This window comes from Vicugna pacos, chromosome 4 (assembly GCF_048564905.1).
Source record: "Vicugna pacos chromosome 4, VicPac4, whole genome shotgun sequence".
Taxonomy (NCBI): domain Eukaryota; kingdom Metazoa; phylum Chordata; class Mammalia; order Artiodactyla; family Camelidae; genus Vicugna; species Vicugna pacos.
In genome coordinates, this window is record NC_132990.1 from 15,289,798 (window position 1) to 15,310,725 (window position 20,928).

Here is a 20,928-nt window from a genome sequence, read left to right on the forward strand (position 1 = left end):
CAGTGGCAGAGGTTGGAAGAAAGAAGAATTGGATAAAGGTGGTCAAAAGGTTTAAGTATAAGCACAAGTTATAAGTAACTAAAAGATTTAAAAAGTGCTAGGGATGAGATGTACAACATGATGACTACAGTTACTACTGCTGTATGATGTATTTGAAAGTTGTTAATAGAGCAGATCCTAAGAGTTCTCATCACAGGAAAAAGAGAACATTTTTTTTTTAATCTATAGGAGATGATGGATGTTCACTGAACTTACTGTGGTCATCATTTCACAATATATGTAAGTCAAATCATTATGCCGTACACCTTAAACTTATACAGTGTTGTATGTCAGTTATATCTCAATAAAACTGGAAAGAAAAAAAATAAAATTATAAAATCTCATTATACCTCAAGATATAGAAGTCTGAGTTTATACTGATCTAAAAATATCCATAAAGTTTTATTAGAAAAATCCATGTTTACTCATTTTCATATCACCTATGATCATTCTGCCAACAGCAGTAGAGATGAGTGGTTGCAACAGAAGTCATACAAACTGTAAAGCTTAAAATATGAACTATCTGACCCTAGATATGCCCACCTCTGAGTTCAAGTACAGGTACAATTAACTCATATAAGAGGGAGACCAAACACATACAGATTATCACATTGAACAAAGGCAAAGGCCATGCTTTAAAAGCAAACACTGCCGAAGATCTGCGGAAGGCAGGCCTTTCACACAACTAATTATGACTGAAATCTGCCAAAGAAGAGAGTTTGCCCTTTGTCAGTAGATAGAGTCGTTGAGGGAGGCAATTTTCTTTATTTCAGGGGTTTCTAAAAACTTCTGCTATTTCAGGAGTGTGATGCATCAGTCTCTGACTTAGGGCTGCAGGTGACCTCTCCCTGGCAGTTTAGTTAAGTCAGCTCCACATCATTTCCTCCCAATTTCTCAGTCCCCTTTTAAGTCCACTTCAGCTCCCAGATGAAATGAGTTGAGCATGGAGACCTTGACCCTCTTTTTGATTCTATACAATTAACTGAATATCTGCTTAGGATACTGGCTGCAGAGTAACATTTAAACAACTATATATCAGACAGAAGAAGTCAAATTATAAGAGCAACCAAAAATTCAACAGAAAACTTGAAACCGGGGTTGTACGTAGTTTCCTTTTCAGCCTAGACCTAACTAAGGGAGTAAGTTCCAAGGATGACTATAGTTAATGTTAAAGAATCAAGTGGCCTTTCCTCCAAGTTCATGATGGTTTTATCTTTTCCTCAAGTGTTTACCCAGGCACAATACAGTGTTTTAGACATTGTGCATGCTTTGCTGTGACTGGCCAGTACACAGCTAAGAGAAAATCTATTATCCAGGACTATTGTTGCTAATTAGTTAGGTCCTCAACACTTGAGCCAATTCCTTTGCTACCTAGGCCTTAGTCTTCTTAAATTGTGGCTCAGACATTCTAGTTTGGAAACTTTGAAATAAGATAAAAATCCTTAAGCAAACTGGTGATTATCTAGTATTTCAGAGGCATCCTGGTAAACTACTGTCAGCCTCTAAATAAGTCAATAAATTGGACAGGGAGGGTTGCCTTTGAACACATGGGAAGGCAAGATGACCATATCAAGTCTAGGTGATGGTTTGATGTGGCAAGCACAGGAGGGCCATCTGAATACACAGATCTAGATGTACATACACACACGCCCTGAGAGCTGCATTTTGAAGGTACACAAATGCACTGATCATAAACAGTTGCTATCCGCTCCTCTCTGGCCTTGAGTATGACTACGGTAAAGGATAAACAAATTGATCAACGATACAGATCTTCTAATGATCTCTGAGTAGCTTCATGAGGAATAATTGGACCACAGCTTGCATCATTAATCCCATATCCATTTTTTCCCCTTTTCCTCTGAATTGCTTTAAGGCTCTGTAAGATACTAATAAAAGCAGTTAAGTATTGTTGTTATATTCCTGTACTGACTATAAATTGGAATGTGGTTGTATACATGGCTGTAAGACCCTTACAAGAGAAATCTGAGGCCAGATGTCCATCCAGGAGTTGAAAATATTGTTGTCAACCATTGAAATGGTACAGTTAGGGAATCTGAAGAATTTAAATTAATTTGGAAGAAAAAGCAGAAAAAGTATGATAAATGGCCTCAAGTCTTACATGGTAAAGAATATTCATTTTTCCACTCTGAAATAAAACCAAGAAGACAATTCTTCAATTAGTCTTAATATTAGAACTCTCCCAATGTTTTTTTATAAGCTGGGTATTACTTACTATAATGTAACAACATTCATTAATTTAACTTGCAGCTAAGTTTTTCTCCCCTAAGTTATAGCTTCAACAAGAATCTGCAGCTTTCTCAAAAAGCTAGGACATCTGAAGCATATAAATGAAATTCCTTTGTTATCTAGAAATTCTTGTGTTCTCTTATTCTGGGTATATAGAAGTACTATATTAAGTACTGTACACTCTATAAGCCAATCCAAATAGGAACTCTTGTAAACTTAAGAGACTTTATCATGTGATTTATTAATACCCTCCAATAAAAGAAAAATGTTTTTCAACCTATTTGCTCAGAAAACCATGTAAACTCACAGAGTAAAGGAATTTTATCAATGTCTTGGTCAACGTAGGGAAATTTGGAGGTAGATATTCTCTGCAGTAGTCATTTCCTCTGGTGCTGATTCTTGGATGGGTGTCTTAGTAAAAGTCTAGGAACAGAATTTCTTAACTTCATAGATGCTGTCTTCTCTAACATTTGTTCAGTTAGATTGCACATTTAGATAGGAACTTAACCCAAAGGTTTTTCACTCTTTGTTCTAGATGTGAGGTTTTCCTCACATCTGATTTAACTCATTTGTGAATTTCTATAAAATTTGCTGTATTACATTCAAGAGAGATGAGAAAGTCATGCACTCAGAACATTTCAGATTCTTTAGGTCTTAATGAAGGGACATGAAACTCAGGATAAACCAGAAATAATAATTTCCATTCAATCTTCATTTTCTTTTTAACACACTTTCATTTCTTTTTTAAAAAATACAGTTCCCTGTGCTTGGAGTAAATCCCTGTTGCTTATCTATTTTATGTATAGTAGTTTGATCTGTTAATCCCATACTCCTAATTTATCCCATATTTTTTTATACAAGCATTGTTAAAAAATGGTAAAACTCTCTTGGAATTTAGATCTCTCTGTTCTCCAAGCCACATAAAAACTAGTTTCATTCTTTAACTTTTTCCATCTTTGTATATACTTCTCTTTAAACAGTAGATACATCTCAATAAGAAATCCCTGAAGTGCACAAAAATGACAGATTATTGTGACTAATTTCCTAAAGGTACTGGGAGAGAGAGAGAGCACACGCATGCAAAAAATAGAAAGAAACAGAGACAGAGATCTGCACATACATACAAAATGCACTATAAATATGAAGACTATTGAACCAATCTTTTTTGATGAAAAAAGCTGGGTTTTGCTTTCTTATTATATTCATAGACAGAGAAAACTGGTAGCTTTAGTTTCACACTTTTATCAAAAGCAACTAAATTACAGTGAAAAAGAGTATGAAAATGAATATACGTATTTATGACTAAAGAACTGTGCTGTACACCAGAAACTGACAACTGTAAAGACTATACCCCAATAAAAAAATTATTTAAAAAAAGCAACTGCAGACTCTGTATGTTCAGTACTCTATTTTGCCTTTTGTAAACTTCATAGGCTTTCATATATAAACAGTGGTATCACAGCTGGGAGACCCTATCTAGACTTCCAGGGTCCATACAGACATTACAGACCAGAACTGTATCAATGATGGAAAAGCACGTGGTCAGTGGCGTAGGAAGTGACACAGCAACTTCTAAACCCCATTACTGAAATCACTAGTCAATGGTCCAAGTATCAGTTCAGTAGCAAAGATGTGGATGTCTCACATGTCAGGCAATACTAGAATCATCATGACAGACATACAAGAATCCTAGCATGAAGATAGAGCCAGATTTTCCGACTACTGACACTTGACAGATACCAGATTCCTTGTTGTTGGACTACGTAATTAAAAAGACGAGACGATCTGGGCAAAACAACAATACTTTCCCTATTACTGCCATTGGTAGGGGAAATGCAACGACCACACAAAAATTATAACCAGGACAAAACTAGACTGGGCCAGGAACTGGATCCAGTTCATGCAGATTAAAAATTATCTGCTGAATAGACGGATTTCATCAAGATAAGGAAGGATGAAAAAACAGAGGAATCAGTGGCAGCCATGAGCATACCAGTACACAGAGTCAAATCCAATGGATAATCATAGACTGTTTTGTAATATAATCATACTATAATTGCTAAATATATTTACTTTATTCAGATTTATCTTAGAGACTCTAGAAAATTCTGACTAGAAAATGAATCATTTGGTTTAAATATTGAAAAAATTTTTGCTGATTCCTGTATGTATGCCAGGAAAATTTAAAGTTCAGTTAAAAAAAAAGACTAGAATAAGATATTAGTAAAATGGCTAGATAAAATGTTGATTTAGTAAAATGTAAATATAAATTATATTAAAATTTTTTCTCATTATATTAACAAGTCCACAAAAATGAAAAAAAATCGTTAAGTGTTGAAACATGAAAATAAAAATATTAAAGGCTGCACACACAGGTACCAACTAACCACTATGAGCACAGAAATTCCAGTTATGTCAAGTGCTTTTGTTCTGAGGTGGTAGATTACGAGTTCTGTTAATTTCTTCCTTACACATACACATGTTATTAAGTCTTTCTGCAGTCAGCAGGTATTATTTAAGTGATGCTCTACAAGCTGAGCTGCAATCACCTGGGAGGAGGGAGGACAAAGGCAGGGAGGCAGTGATGATTGTGCTCGTCTAAGATGACAGAAGTTATCTATCAGCTAAGGAGAGAAAAATATTAAACTTCTATTTATGACTTCTTTTGTCTTTACTGTTCAAAATACTTATCACTTACAGCAAGCCAACTATCCTGGAAGTTCCACCAGAGGGAGGGGGGATGACAATGAGTGACATCCTTACACATCTGTCCACTTGTGGCTTACCGGCTTGTTTTACCCTTCATGTCTACCTCATTGGATGGATCTGCAGACTATATCATCTCTAACGACAGAAGCAATGCAGTATTTTGTAATGAGAGGGTGAGTAATCCTAACGTTGGACCACAAGGCTACCACTGTTAATTACCTGGCAAAGTTTGTTTCTTTTCAAGACAGACCTCAAAGATGGATTATGCATTTTTCATTTTCTAAAATACTATATAAAAGAAAAAGCAAATATCCTAAATTGACTAATCTTTTCTGTAACTAAAAGTGGTAGTCAGTGGTTTATTACCAATAGCTATAGAAAAACAAAATCTTTACTTTCAAGTTAAATGTGACATTTCAACATTAACCCATTTCTGGCTTTTAAAAGGAAATTTATAAAATAAACAACATCTTCTTATTTGCCTGTAGGAACACCACTGATGTAGGACTGACATCAGAGAAGATGGGGATTTATGAGCCAAATTTCAACAAAAACCCGTGCATAACTGGTTGATGAAAGGAAATGTCCTAGAATCTAGCAGAATATTTCTGAGTATCTTCCTGGCACAAAGAAGACTTTTAATAAATGTCTGTTAAATAACTGATATGCAAGAACAGAGAGTCTCAGTTTTTCTCTATTTCCTGTAATGTCTCAGGCCTGGCACTTAATCCATTTTAGGTGCCCATAAATTGCTAGAGTCAGGCAGGCAAAGATGGTCAGAGTTGAATGGATTATTGGATTTTTTTGAGAGAAATTAAACAACTTTCCCAAGAACATAACTCTTCCATCTTATTCTCACAGCAGCCCTGAGGAGTCTGGGTGTTCATTTCAAAATACATAAATATTTTCCTATTCTCTGTTCCTCCTTGGAGAACCAATGTGATGTTCTGAAAGAACACAGAGATTGACCTCAAATTCTGAACTAAGTTCCAGTCCACCCTGTCCATTATCAATCAGCAGGTCATCTCCCTTCTGAGCCTCAGTTTCCTCATCTCAGGAATGGTGAAACTTACTGGTATTACACACGTGCATGGAGTATATACAGTGCAGATAACAACATCAATTTTGCTTTTGGTTGTCGGTATTCCACAATTGCCAGCTGCCTTCTAATGTTCTCCAGACCGTGCTCTGAGAAACTGGCAGTCCCAGTCAGCAAAGCACTAGCTGGTTTCCCTGTAGGAGAGCCTAGACTTGCCTGAAGCACTTGAGCCTGTTTCTCTCTGTTCTGTTTATCTTTCTCCTGTGAATGGATTTTTCTCTCTTACTATTAGTTTGCTACTTTACCCTGGACAAACCCCCCTGGCTATGCCTGTGCATATAACCTCTTCTCTCTCAAAGGAGACACAGTGCCCCTCCCCAACTAGAGAAAAGATGCTGTGAGAGCAGCTCTGAACTATCAGCGTTATCACTTCTCGTCCTATTTGTTCTACGGCAAATTCTAAGGTGTCTCATTTTCATTCGTGTTCTATTCTTCATCTCCCACCCAGAAAAAGCTTGCCGACACTTCCTGCTTCCTACAAATTGCTTTCTGCTTCTGAGAAAGCATTTACTCTTGGGCACATTCCTCAACTCTTCACATCTTTCTGCACAGATAGTTCTTTGTTGTTTTTCAAGTTTGGAGAAAAACTTGAGTTAATCTCAGCAAGCAGTAAATCCTGTCAATTAGCAAATGCTTCTGTTTCAGGTAAATGTAGGAGGATGCTTATGGAGCACCTATAATATGCCGAGTACTAGACTCAGAGTTCAGCAACACACAGAGCACAGTCTCTCACCCTCAAGCTTACAGACTCGACCAAAGTGAAAGTCATCACTTGGCTGTACAGAGAATGCCATGGTAGAGAGATCGGTCGAATTTTTAGCCAGAGCCTTTTTATTCAATTATTCCTATCTTGACATTTTTCACATTGACCCAACTTATGCGTGCCTCTTCCGAATTCTGTTTCTTTCCTAGTTTATTTACAGCATTTTGGAATATCTCAGATCATTTTAGCGTATGTACTATACCTAGGCACAGAATGATTGCTGAACCAGAGTTAGACAGAAATGCAGTCATTTTACACCCATTTCAAAAGGGAACGTTGGAGAAGTCAGAACAATTGGAAAGAAAGCACCCACAGCTGATGGGAGAACCGGGTAATACAGGGATCAGACTGAAGAAGATTATGAGATCACGTGAGAGTTGTATGTCAGTTTTCTACTGTTACATAACAAATTACCACCAATTTAGCAGCTTGATACAATAGCCACCTTTTATCACACTGTGAGTCAGAAGTCCATCCTGGCTAAGAGGGTTCTTTAGCTGAGTCTTCCCCTCAAGATGTGAGGTGGGTTGAGTTCTCTGTTAGGAGTGCTAGGAAAAATCCACCTCCAAGCTCATCCAGGTGGTCGACAGAACTCATTTCCTTGAGGCTGTCTGCCTGAGCTCCTGTTTTCTGGAGGTTGCTCTCAGCTCATACAGGCTACTCTTGGACCCTTAAAAATTGTCTGTTGCTGGCTCTGAATGTGGAGGAAGACAGTCTCCCTCCCACAGAATCTATCTCATGCTTCAAGCCTCAGAGTTCAGGAAGAGTGTAGTCCCTTTTAAGGACTCACCTGATTAGGACACATTCCCAAAGGGAATCTCCGTTTCTTGAAGTCAACGTGCCCTGTCACATAACCCTATCACAGGAGTGCTATTCCATCATATTCAGCCACCCTCACTCAGAAGGAGAGGACTGTACAGGACATATACACCAGAAGGAGGGAAACTTGAGGGCCATTTTAGCATGTCACCAACCACAGCTGGGGTCCTCTTTTGGCATTTAGAGTGTCATGAATCTTACAGACTTGAAGTGAGGAAAGGCAGGTGACCATGGATAGAGGGCCAAGTGGGCTGTAGGATGAGAGACAAAAATAGACAAAGGAGAACAGAGGAAATTACCAACGACTCCTTAGTCTCTCTTCAGACCAGAGATTAGACTGCCATTATGACAGATTATGGCTAAAACAAACGTTTTCAAATATGCTGGAGCTCTCTCTGTAAGACAAAAGGAAGACAGACCCTTGAGGTCCCCATTGTAATAATCCATCAAGTGTCCTAACAGGATGTTGTATTCAATTTAAAGTTGGAAATAAATACATACCTAGCCTTGGTGTCTAATCAGAACTGTACAAATTTAAAAAGAAACAATTTGGGGGAAAAAAACCATTTTAGGGTATATTTTTCTCACCCTTCTTAGCTAGGAGAGGAGAATAAGCAAAGGTTGTCCTGGTACCATAAACCCTTACGCTGAAGAGAGTAATAGCTGATGGTACCCGAGGTCTTACTATGCACACGGCTGAACATTTTGCTGGCATCATTTTGTTAAATTCCTGAAACAGGTTAATAAGACAAGCACTGCATTTTGGAGGAAGATACACACAGATAAGGACACATAGACCTTGCTCAGACTTAGACCTAGCTAGAGACCCTACCAGGAACATTCCCATCATGTGTGGCCTAGATTTCTGAGGGACAGAGTGAGAAACTTTCAAGTGTCTGAAAGGCCACTGTAAAGATAAGGAAGCTGACTGACTTTGCTCGAGACAGGGGTGTGCCTGCAAAGACTTATTAACAACCAGCTCTCCAAAGAGTCCCTGATTAACAGCAGCCTTTGCAGTTTTCCTAATGGGAACAATCTCACTGTGGCAGATTTCAAGCTCCAACCTGACATCACTGAAGGCAGACTTCTAAAGAGAGGCAATTTCTGGAAAAAAATATGGCATCAGCTTTTCATTGCAGTAAAAAATTTTGCAGCAAAGCTGGGCAATGGAACTGACCCAAAAACTAGGAGTTCTTCAAACTCTGGATAATGGAAGCAGATCTTGATGCTGTCAGAAATAACTATAAAATGAAACCTTGTATTGGAAGGTTAGAAAGATGGGGTGTGAAAATGGAAGGGTTAAAGACATCTGGTAATTTCCTGTTCTCTCTACAGTATCTATTGTAGAAGATCTAATTTGCAGGTGAGACATTTTTCCATCAGCAGTTAAGGATGGAGTCTGCAGGGCTCCCTCAGTTAACGATTTCAAGAGTGATGCCAAGAGGCCATCTTTGCTCTTCTGCACATCTGAAATCTCACTGTCGTCACCCTTTTCTGTTTCAACATTTTAGGATGGGAATTTTCAAACTGTGTTTTGTAAAAAATCTTCTTCTTGGCAACTTTCTTCACCACTGTCTCCCAAAGATTAGAACTATAAATAATAGGAAAACTCAATTACAATTGTCTTTTTTTTAAGTGTTTAGAGATGTAGTGTTTAAATCTCCATAAAATTACACCTTTGAAATTGCTTAATTGTGTTTTTCCTGACAATTTAAGTTGCTCATAAAAGGAAAAAACGTTAAATATATAGTTTCTAATCCTTTCCCCGAATAATCACAGTAGTGTTGCTTTTGCTCGAGAAGATAGCAACGCTTGTACAAATACTGCAAACATCAGCAAATTAAAGTTAGGCCCACAGTAGTGTAGGAGGAAGAGGGAGGAGACACTTCAGTCTCCTGGTTTGGTTTAATTTATGTCTAACGGATTAAAAAAAAAAAGACCTACTTAAAAGTTTGGTTCTTACTCAAAACCTTGCAGTTAAGGCATATAATAATAGTTATAAAAGGCTTTGTTAGACTTCCTTACAGAGATGTTGCTCTCTAGAGTGTAGGGACCTGGCTTTCTTTTTAATTCCAATTATTATTGTATTAGGCTCACTTATTTGCATAATAAAAATAATCATTTGCATTTATACAATTCCTTTCTTGCTAGGAGCTCATTCTCAAGAAGCATATCTCACCTGCAAAAAAAAAAATCCTACCACCTGTACTGATTTGTGAGCCAGCAGTCTAGCAGATTTCTAACATTATAGAAATATTCATCGAAAACTCTTTCCCTCTGTACCCAACAGCCCCATCTTCACATAGGCCAGCTTCAAAGATACACCAAGGACTATTTGCTTTGGCACAAAGGCCACCTTCCCAGGTTCACTGAGCTACCATAACCAGGACCACGTGCAACTTTTACACACTTCTAGGGCAAGAAAGCAATAGAAGAAATAACTAAGAAACACCAAGTGCTTTAACAGTGAGAATTTCTGAGTGCACGAATACTAAAAAGCATTTAAAATTTAGCTGCCTACTTCTCTGTGCAGGTCATAAACTAACAGATGTTTCTCACTATAGAGGGAGAAAGCATATTCTTCTGGTGGTTCTCAGACCTGGCTACATTTTAGATGAGTTTAAAAATAAACCTAGTGAGCTTTTTACAAACCACAAATGCCAAGGCCCAATACCAGAGATTCTGAATCAACTGATCATGATTTTTTAAAAAAATACAACAGCATTTTTTCAAACTCCCAAGGTGTCCAATGCACAACTCAATGTGGGGTATCCTTGGTCTAGTGGAAACAACACTGGGTTGTCCTTGACTGACCATTAACTAGCTATGGAATCCTGAGAAAAGCAGTATTTCTGGGTCACAGAATATTAGCCTGAAAAATCAGATCTTTGGATTAGAGAAAATTTCCTTTTACTCCTAAACTCATATTGTTAAAAGCAATAAAAATGAACAGTTATATGAATTATAATTCTCAACACACTTGCATCTCATCATTTACAACAGGGGACTACTACAGGGGAAAATATATTGCAGGGATTTTACTCTCACAAAACGTGCAAGCTATACAAACTACGTGGGAGAACAAAGAATGTGCACGTAAAAGGTAGGTTCTACTTGGAATTGTGACTTTCTAGGGATTATTTTAATGGTGACCGTTTCTTTAGAACCAGATTACTAGGGTAAAAGAAAAACTGCACTGGACTAGCTAAACAGGCAAGGCAGACTTTAATGAAGACTATTTGCAGTAGAGGAGTCAGAAGAAACTCAACTCTGCTGAGACAAAAGGCAGGTAGGTGATTTTTAAGAACTGGGGTGAAGTGATGAAAATATACCAGAGGACTTCACAGGGAGGTTAGTCAGTGTGGTTAGGCCATCTATGTTTGCTAACTGGCACCTACAGAATTTAGTCTCCTACCCTCCCAGAGACAGAGAGAGACTCCTTCAACGACTGCATTTCAAAAGGATGGACCTTGAGAAGACATTTCTGAGTTGCAGAAAATTTGCATCTCAAAGGGGCAGACAGAGTTTGTAACTGCAACTTTTCCACAGCACATGCACTATGGAAAAAGAGACTGGAGCCTACAGTCATGAAGAAGCCTGTCCAAAGTTTAATTCAGCTGAGAGGAACGTTAAGGCCTTCTTGTTTACTAGCTTACTGTTTCAATTCTTTGTCACTGGAACTGAAATTCCTGTAGCTGAATGGTCTTCTCATCTCTTGGCTGTTTAGGCTGATTAACTCTCATAGTTCATCGATTCTATGTGTATTTTTTTCACATTTTAATTTTTCCAAATTTGGGATGTGTCTTATCATCATTGTGGGCCAGTGGCAGTGAAGACAGATCCAATGGCCTAATTTGTCAGTCTTCAAAAAGACAATACTGTTGTTCACTGCTGAAACAGTCATTTTGTTGAAATGAGCCACTGCATATAAATTGCATGCTATTATTTGTGAAGCAAATACTTATTGTCAAAGTCATGATCAAAACTCCCCATTTTCTTGCAAGGCAAAGAATACGTTTTTTAGATGAGGCTACAACACGATGGAGGTAAAGCTGTGTTATTTTGTTATTGTTACGTGAGCAAAAGACATGTCTCTCTCAACTGCCAAGAAATAAAATAAAGGCAGGAGAAATTACCAACACCATCAAGAAGACAAGACACAAGTCAAAGTTAGAAGAGCTGATGTGGCCAAGTGTTTGCATTTTTTTCTCTCCTTGTGTTACATTAACATACTATGCTGCATCGCAGTATCAATGGAGTCTTAGATTTAAGAAAATATGATAGCTTTGCCTGGTTGTGACTGCTGAGTCTAAGCCACAGGTGCAGTCCACTATGTTTGCCCCAAAAAAGCAAGATTATTTAATTTGTATATACTTTGAACAAAAGGTGTTTGAAACAATTGAAGGGAAGATACAATTTACAGCAACATTCAAAGAAAAACACAGCATTCTTGTGACTGCCTGATGTTACTAATCCCTTCTTAACTTCACTCTTTTTTTTTATTTCATTTTTAACAGATTCTGCACCTATCTCTTAATGTGTCAGAAAAGGAAAAGCTCCACCACGACTCGTGTACTTACACTGCCTTGATGTCAGCTCTAATTATCAGCATCATAGTGCCTTCGGTGTATTCTTCAAAAGTTGAGGCTAAAAAAATGCCTATGCTATCTTTTCATGAAAAAGAACTACTTCCTGTGGGTTTATAGTGAGTAAAAGTCATTGATTCAGCAAAGCCACAAGCAGATAATGGCTTTAGTTTCCTTAACTTAATCTCAAAGGAGGGTGGTAAAAAGCAGGCTGGATTTTCTTTTTTTAAAAGTGCCCTGATTCAAATTCTAGTGAAACAATTCTTAAAGTGCCTGAAGTGAGGGACCCTAAGGGAATCATTAGCAACTTGTCGGTGGCTGCCTTAAGTGGGAAATGGTTGGAAGTTGCCTTTCTCAAATAGGGAAGGAAACCCCCAAAGACCTTAGGAGGACATTTGCCTCCTGGCCTCTGGGGACTTCCCTGGTGTGGAAGATGCAGCAGAGCCAGGCGGCTAAGTCTAACTCTGGTCCCCCAAGAGCTCCCTCCCGGCGCATCAGCTGGTCACACAACGGCTGCTGCAACCATGTCTTGCTTACTCGGCAGTGGCCTCTGAAGTCCTAATACTTCCTTGGGACTCAATCTACCTTGACTGGCGTCCTCTATGACACACTTGTGAAAGACAGTCTTCTGTGGTCTACTAATCTTACAACTCTAAAATGCTCACTTTTGTCTTGATACACACATTTTGGGAACAAGGCAAAAATCAGTTTAGTGACAAGAGCACTCTACAGGAGACCCAAAATTTGGGTTCCAGTCCAGGCTCTGTCACTAACCAACTATCTTAATTTGCCTAACATCTCTGGGTCTCAGTTTCACCAAGTAAAAATTGGGCAAGGCTGTTTTAAGAATCCAATGTGATAAAATGGGTCATATATTTTATAAACAGTAAAATAATCTACCAATAATATTAGATGCTGCAGAATTGAGACCATGAATGTCACCATTCCTTCCCTTGGACGAGCCACAACTCCAGATATAAAGAGGTTAAATGTGTGCAGTAGAAACGATGCTCTTTACAGTAGAGATCAAATCCTTTACAGTAATAGCCCATACCATCTTATGTTGGATTTCCTTCAAAAATCTTTCAAAAATCATTAGAAGATGCTACGCAACTTATTCAAAGACTCTTGGCTGTAAAGGAATAAATGGACGACAATGAACAGCTACTTCACAGAACAGAGATGCAGAGATGACTGTTTACAACACTGTGCTCCTGCTGAGATTATTTTAGAGTAACACTTAAATTGTTTGTTCACCCATCTTACATCATTACTGAACAGTTTGAGGCCATGATTCCTGAGGGGCATTTAAACCATAAATGTCATGTTGTCAAAATCCTTAATGTAACCTAGTCCCTTAAAGGTGTGTTTCCTTTCTTTCTGAGATACCCCTTGCATTTTAAGTATTGACAAACATCCAGTCTACAGAGGGGGATTCTCGACTTTTTTTTCTGGACCCTGAGATCCAGGCTTTACCTCTGTCCTCCCTCTGGGACATTCCTGGCCCCTACCAGGGGTCTACAGCGCTTAAGTTATTTTCTCCAAAAAGAATCCTAGAACCATTAGCAGAGGTACTATGCCCTGAGGACTGAGTACTAGAGGGAAGCATTGGTGATCAAATGACGTACTATGCTCATGTGTTTCATAATCTGCAAAGTTCTCACTAAATAACAGCCAGCGTTTGTTGTCATATTGAGCGTTGGGCACTGTATTAAAATACTTTAATGCATTATTTCATTCAAGCCTCATCTTGATTTTCAAGAGAGTATAACAGTTTATTACCCCCAACAGTGTTATTATGCTAATTTTACAGACAAGACTGGTGAGGAACAGACAACCTCAGCGTCTTGCCCACAGACAGAGACAACTTGCTAAAAGTGAAGATTTCACTCAGGCGGTCAGCCTCAGAGCCCAAGATCTCAAACCCTGTGTTCTAAGCACAAATGGATACTTCTCATGATCATGGTATTAATGAAATTGTCTCCCTTGGTTGGACAATTTCTAATCATCCTTTGGGCTTTGGCTTAAATGTGCTTTCCTCTTGGAGGCTTTCCCCAACCCACTCGACCAGGGGGAATCCCTCTTTTCTTATATACACACTCACGGTACTCAACGTCGCCTTCATTTTTACAACTACATTTAACTAATTCTTGGTAACTCTGTCTAATTTCTATCTCCTCCCACATCCCACTCCGAGACTGCAAGGTGTGTCTTCCATCAGAATTAAGACAAAGTACAGAGACATTCAGACCGGTCCTGATGCTTCAAAAACTCCTTTCATGCCACAGAAGCATGAAAATGAGAGAAACCCACGAGGACCCCAGCACAACCACCAACCTCCTACACTGAGAACAGGGGACTTCTTTCAGGAGGTTGGGGAAGTCTCACTCCACCTGTCTCAGCTTGATTGTCTTTTTTTTTTTTCTGAAACACAAAAGAGTCTGATCAGACCATCTCTGTAGATCCTGCAGGCTTTAACTTTCTTTCTATAAATCCACAGGCCTAAAAACCTCTTTGCCATGTGAGGGGGAAAAAATGTGAAAATTTCTCTCAGCTCTCAGCAAAACCAGCTCAAATGAATTAAAATTCACAGAAAAACTCACAGATCTGAAGAAGGTAGTCGTTGCTGGCTGTAAATTTACAGGTGTAGAAATCTCCAATTCCATGCACACGGAGCCAAGCCACCAGCCCAGAGAGCAAGTCAGCTGAAAGTCAAACAAAAATCAAAGAAAAATCTGAAATACAGAAAAAAATATGATATAGAGCATACTGTACTGAAATGTTATTTCTTTATCTAAATTTAAAATTTTTTACACCAGAAATTGACACACTATAAACTAACTATACTTAAATTAAAAAATTAAAATTTAAGTGTACTCCAAGAACATTTCTAGTTTAAACAGTGGAAAACTAGATAAAAAACTAAAATTAAAGTAAAATTAGAAATGTTTAGCCAACATGAAACCACAAAAAAAAAATACTTTTAAACTTAGTATATTGAGCAAACCTGTAGCCATATTCATGTAAGTTACTTCTTTCCTTATTGAACACAACTAAGAATCATTATTAAAGCATGAATGGCTAAAAACCTTGGAAGGAAATAGTTACAAAAGGTTTTAAAATAATTTATCCAATGCACGTTAATAAATTTCTTATTCCAAATGTAAAGACAGGAAGAGATTTTATGAGTAGGAAATCAGATGCTCTCTAATACTAGTAAACACAGGTGGGACAGTTATTTAAAGAACATTGCTTTAAAGAGATGCCAGGTTATTAGGCTGCTTATGATGCCATCATGATGCTATGACGTCTAAGTTCAACCCTGCATACGTACATCTGAATACACACCCACAAGTATATGTTACAAAAATTTTTAAATTACTTTCAGTCTGTACCATTTTCAGTTTTTGACGCCCAGCACCAACATGACAGCAAAGAGTCTATTCCTTAGAAACATTCTGGCTTGACTGGAAACAGGAAGTGTCAAACCTTGGAAGTTAATCAGGTTATTCTACTGAAGCATCGTCTGGGCTCAGATGAGCATCTCAGTGTTTAAGGTTTCAAGGTCCACCCATTTATCATCTGGCCTCATTTTTCATTTGTGGTGGAATGCTTTCTGAAGGCTTTCGAAATTCTCTCTAGTGGAGAACAAGCCATACCTTTGCATTTTTTTTAGAAAACAAAACTCCATTTCAAATAAAGTTACACATCACCCTCAACAAGAGATGCTAAACTGTTCAACTAAGCTACTCAGATGCCAGTTTCTGAACTCAGCAATAGGAATGATAATACATGGAGAACCATTTTTGTGGGAGGCAAGGATGCTCAGAATTTCTGGCAGTTTCAACTACTTTGCCACTCCGTAATGTATGTGTTAAATGAGAAAAGAAGATGAGTAGATGGAGAAGAGAAAAAATGAAAGGAGGAAGGGACAAGAAAGGAAGCAGGAAAAGAACAAAAAACAGGACTGAAAGATTGAAGGAAAGAGGAAAAAAGAAGGCAGACAGGCAGATATTTGTACAGATTTTTAAAATATTTTAAAATATATCTGGTAAAACTGCTGTGAGAAAACAAGTAAAAATATATTTACAATGTCATCTAACAGTTCTCTTGAAAAATCTTATTAGAGTTATTGCTTGTGAGCAGGACTTACTTTAGTTATAATGGAAAACTGGTATCTGAACTTGGATTGATTTGGGTGCTTAAAATTGTGAGTCAGGTTTGCAGAGAATCATCATAAGGCCCTGTATTTCTAAACTATAATGGTATCAGGTGTGTTTATCCTACCTGATTTTCCATCTCACACATCAGGACTCACTATGGATGACATATTCTCCTTCCCTTCAGGGAACTTGTACAGTTGGGAACGGTATGGCATTGTGGTTAAAAGCACAGGTTTCAAGGGGGGAGGGTATAGCTCAAGTGGTAGAGCACATGCTTAGCATGCATGAGATTCTGGGTTCAATCCCCAGTACCTCCTCTAAAAATAAATAAGCCTAATTACCTCCCCCCTTGCCAAAATAAACTAATAATACAATAATAAATAAATAAATAATTTTTAAAAGTTAAAAAAACATTTTTAAAAAGCACAGGTTTTGGGAGTCCAATAAAACATTCAAATATTGGTCCTCTCTTGCTTTACCTGTCTGCGATTTAGTTTCCATCTTTATGATAAACAAATAATAATTGATCTTACAGCTTCATTGTGAAAGTTAAATAAAATAATATACATAAAATTCTTAGCACAATGCCTAGTACTTAATCAAAGCTCAGTAAATGTTAAGTTCTGCCAGAAAAATAACTGACAAGTAGATACTTACTAGAAATGTCATTTAATTCTATGCAGAGGAAACCAATAATAACTTAGTAATTATTCACTCTTATTTCATGTAGCAAAAACAAAATCAGGATTCATAAGAGAAAGAAGAGAGGGAGAACGGAAAGCCACAGACAGTTCGAAAACAGGTTTTGATAAATTGATAATTCGCTGAGAGGCTCATCAAGGTGTTCTGTTCTTGGGCCGGTGGATGAGCAGCAAACAAAATAATGTCAGTTTTTTGTAAATTCTCTAGGAAAACCCAACTGTTTAGCTGTAGGCTGGGGGCTAGGACACCTGAATATATCACGTCTATTGGCGTCCTTTGTTAGCACCTTCATGTGTGTTAGTTATACTAGGTCTGCTCCACCTCCCTGATCAAAATTTCTTTCCCTGCTTCAAATTCTAAATGCAGTCCACTGTTATGTTAGCTCATGGTCCACTGTACTTTCCTTGGCAGCACTCAGCTCATTTTGTAATTATAAATTTACTTTTTGGTTGATGAGTGTCTATTCTTCCCCCAAGCTGTCACATCCACAAGAATGGTGATCTTTCCTGCTTCATTCCTTACTGAATGCTCAGAATGTAGCCCAGCTTGTGACACACAGCATGTGTGTACAGTGGCGAAGGGAGGAAGGGAGGGACAGGGCAGGCAAGCAGGCAGGTAAACAGGCAGGCAGGCACAATATGGTATAAGACAGGTAAAATAAAGTGCTGTGATAATCTGGATTTGGTGAATAAGAATTAGAAAAAGCTTCTAGGAAGAAGTGTGATTTTATCTGAGCCTTCAAGCATGGGTAGAATTTAAACATTCCCACTGGGAAATCATGGGACATGGAATAAAGTATGTCTCAGTTTCTCTAGAACATAAGGTCTCTGAGGGGCACTGTACGAGATGAGGCTAGAAAGGTTGTGGCAGGATTGTCAGACCAAGCCACCTGACAGTGGGAAGCCCCTGGGGGATGCGGGTGGGAGATGAGACATGCTCAGATCCTTCTGAAATACAAGTTTGGTAAAATGTAAAAGCTGAACGTGCAGAGAAAAATCTGTAACAGGAAGGTGACTTAATAGGGGCGAAGCTATTCTTTCTGTTATTTTTGGAACAGTAGAGTAGTTTTATTTATCCTGGCAAAGAGCCTACCAAACATTCTGAGTTTACTTGATTTAGACAAATGATGATGATGTTCAATTCTTTGAGAAATTTTTCATGAAACAAAATCACCAAGATGAATAATTAGAATCTATTGAAGACTACTCAAGCCTTTTCTATACATGCATTTATCTATGTCTGGCTGGCATGCAAATCAGAGCTTAGACTCAAAATCCAGGGAATTAAATCATGGAGTTCACAAAGAGGAGATAAACCAAAAAAGCCATGGAGGTCATGAATATACAGACCTACTTATTTAAATTAGAAAGGCAAGTGAACCCTATTTTGACAGAAGTCTTTGTGATTTAAATGTATGCGGTTAATAATAATAGTATTTACCATATGGCTCCCATGATCTAGGGACAGAACTAGAGCATTGTATACGTCACCTAAGTGTCATGTAAGGTAGGTGTACTAGTCAGGGTTCTCCAGAGAAGAAACAGAGCCTACATATATAAGGAATAGATATATAAGGAATTGGATAATGGAAGCTGAGAAGTCCCACAACCTGCTCTTGGCTAGCTGGAGACCCAAGAAAGGTGATGACATAGTTCAGACAGAGAGCTATTGCAAATGATGTGACTGACAAAGGTTTAATTTCCAGAATATATAAATAGCTTATAAAATTTAATAACAACCAACCAACCCAATTCAAAAATGGGCAGACCTAAACAAACAATTCTCCAGCGAAGACATACAAATAGCCAACAAGCCCATGAATAAATGCTCAATATCACTAATTATCAGAGAAATCCAAATCAAAATTATAAGGAACTATCACCTCACACCAGTCAGAATGGCCATCATTCAGAAGTCCACAAACAATAAATGCTGGAGAGGTGTGGAGAAAAGGGAACCCTTCCTACACTGTTGGTGGGAATGCAGTTTGATGCAGCCATTATGGAAAACAGTACGGAGAGTCCTCAAAAGACTAAAAACAGACTTACTATATGATCCAGTGATCCTACTCCTGGACATATATCCAGAGGGAACTCTAATTTGAAAAGACATATGCACCCCAATATTCATAGTAGCACTATTTACAATAGCCATGACATGGAAGCAACCTAAATATCCATTGACAGATGACTGGATAAAGAAGTTGTGGTATATTTATACAATGGAATACTACTCAGCCATAAAAAAGAATGAAATGTCATTTGCAGCAACATGGATGACCTGGAGATTGTCATTCTAAGTGAAGTAAGCCAGAAAGAGAAAGAAAAATACCACGTGATATCACTCATACGTGGACTCTAAAAAAAAAGAAAGAAATAAAAAAAGAGGACTCTAATGAACTTAACTACAAAACAAAGAAATTCCCAGACATAGTAAACAATCTTATGGTTACCGGGGGAAAGGAGGTGGGAAGGGATAAATCTGGGAGTTTGAGATATTAGACACTATGTATAAAAACAGATTTCTTTAAACTTTCTTCTGTATAGCACAGGGAACTATATTCAATATCTTGTAAAAACCTTTAACGAAAAAGAATACGAAAACGAATGTATGTATGTATATGCATGATGGGGATATTGTGCTATACACCAGAAACCAACACATTGTAACTGACTATACTTCAATTGAAAAAAAACCCAGAGAGCTGGCAGGCCCATGGTTTAATTCCAGTCCAAGCCTGAAGTCTTGAGAACCAGGAATGTTGACAATGTGAGTCCCTGTCCCAGGGCAGAAGTCCCAGTCTCAGCTAAAGCATCAAGTGGAGAGAGCCCAACCAACCTTTCTCCACCTTTCTGTTCCATTTGGGCCCTCAACAGATTGGGTGATACCCACCCACACTGGGGAGGGTCATCTGTTTTACTCAGTTCACCAATTCAAATGCTAATCTCTCTCAGAAAGACCCTCACAGACATCCCCAGAAATAATGTTCAGCCAGATATGTGGACATTCCATGGCCCAGTCAAGTTGCCACACAAAATAAACCATCATGGTAGGCAATGTTTTTCATCTTTCAGATGATTTAACAAGACTTATTTTTAATTCTTATTTTTTATTGAAGTATAGTCAATTAACAATGTTAGTTCCAGGTATACAGCAAAGCGATTCAGTTATACATACATGTATATATTCTCAGTTTCTTTTCCATTATGGCTCATTACAAGAAATTGAATATACTTATGTAGGAAATGTTTTTAAATCTTTCAGATAATTTAAAGGGAATTTAGAGAGGTTACACCCTCATAATTGGCAGGCAATTCCAAGACTACAACTTAGTTTCTCTGATAGCCCCTTTATTAGGCTAGGGGCTCTTTCCTTTGCCTTGTAAATAGCTCCTCCAATATTTTAAAAGTCTTTTTTCCATCCAATCAGCCTACTGTGAATTCTATTAAATTTAAACACATACATACATACACACACACACACACACACACACTTCCTCCTGCCTGTCCTCATACTCACCTCTCCAAACATCCCTGCCATCTTCCTCAGCTCCATTTCCTCCTTCTGAAGGGCATTTTCTGTTTCCAGAGAGTCCTAGGTATCCGTAGATCATTTAGCTTTTTCATCTTGCCCACCCCTGATGTGGTCCTGCCCTGGGCCACCTATGTCCTGTTCCCACCCCATCACCTCCTCCTGTTCCACCTTCACCACCATATATAGTTGGCTCCTCTCTCACCAGTGGCTGCTCTGCTGTCGCCCTGGCAGATATGATAGTAAAGACCTGACACAAACCTTCTACCA

The 20,928-nt window shown here is 38.2% G+C and overlaps 1 protein-coding gene across 1 annotated transcript in view; it reads right to left on the bottom strand.

Annotated features, from left to right (window-relative positions):
* Positions 1–20,928, bottom strand: part of LOC116280226 (uncharacterized) — a 142,933-nt gene that overhangs the window by 76,946 nt on the left and 45,059 nt on the right. The window contains exon 2 of the mRNA XM_072960643.1: positions 14,866–14,967. Coding sequence (XP_072816744.1) covers positions 14,866–14,967 — 102 coding nt within the window. The remainder of the gene's footprint in view (positions 1–14,865; positions 14,968–20,928) is intronic.